Consider the following 845-nt stretch of genomic DNA (forward strand, 5'->3'; position numbering starts at 1 on the left):
CTCCCGGATAGTGGTGTAAAGCCGAGGTAAGCGCCGGGGAATCGTACATGTGGGGTTCAACAAACTAACTTGAGACCCTCAGCAGAGGCGTTCGGGCGCTGAAGTTGCGCGCCCTGGTTTGCTGCCTTGCCCGGTACACGTTAACGCGCCAAGCTGAGCGCCGGCCTCGTGTGCCATGACAGATCTGGGGTACGCGCCGCTCGCTGCCAGCGTGTGCGGGCTCAGCTGGCCTAGTCCTGTTGCCTTCGCGTAGAGGATGTCTTGGCCGCAGCCAGCAAGGGCGTGCAGGTGGGCCTGCGGGCTGCACTTTGGAAGAAGAATTCCAACCCTTAAAATTCCCAGAGGGGCATCACTTCTGGTGCAAAACGGCACGTTCCTCCCGTGGATTGTGTCTGTTTTCTGTGGCTTGCAGATACCGGCTGTCACCCACGTGCGTTTTGCTGTCCAGAAGACATGAGTGTTTTGAAGATGAAATGCTACATAAACTCTTGAAGCGTTCCACCTGAGGACATTGCTACCGACATGGACATCATTATTTATTTACAGATGCTTTAATCAGGAGGAGCTTTTTTGTAAACATGAATTGCTGGGCTCTCTCCTTGAGGTGTCGTTTCTTGTTTCATGCTATTGAAACATTAATCTTAACTTATTATGACTCCTTTGTGTTGGTCAGCTCTCAGGGACATTTCCCTAGGCTTGAAAATGTGGGAGCTTTCAAGAATGTGTCAGTCGTGCCAACTCAAGCCACTTGTGGGCTGCCAGACCGAAGTACTTTTTGTCATAGCTCAGTAGCTGTTGAAAGTATTATGTCCTGCACCCAGAGGTTTTGTGTTCAGGAATGACAA

The 845-nt window shown here is 51.1% G+C and overlaps 1 protein-coding gene across 1 annotated transcript in view; it reads left to right on the forward strand.

The window, feature by feature from the left end:
* Positions 1-578: 578 nt before the first annotated feature.
* LOC104500810 (usherin-like) overlaps positions 579-845 on the forward strand; it is a gene marked incomplete at its 3' end in the record, with an annotated part of 42,613 nt that continues 42,346 nt past the window's right edge. The window contains exon 1 of the mRNA XM_010144527.1: positions 579-841. Within this exon, the coding sequence (XP_010142829.1) occupies positions 579-841 (263 nt within the window). The remainder of the gene's footprint in view (positions 842-845) is intronic.

This window comes from Buceros rhinoceros, unplaced genomic scaffold (genome assembly GCF_000710305.1).
Source record: "Buceros rhinoceros silvestris isolate BGI_N320 unplaced genomic scaffold, ASM71030v1 scaffold11981, whole genome shotgun sequence".
In the NCBI taxonomy this organism is placed as follows: Eukaryota; Metazoa; Chordata; class Aves; order Bucerotiformes; family Bucerotidae; genus Buceros; species Buceros rhinoceros.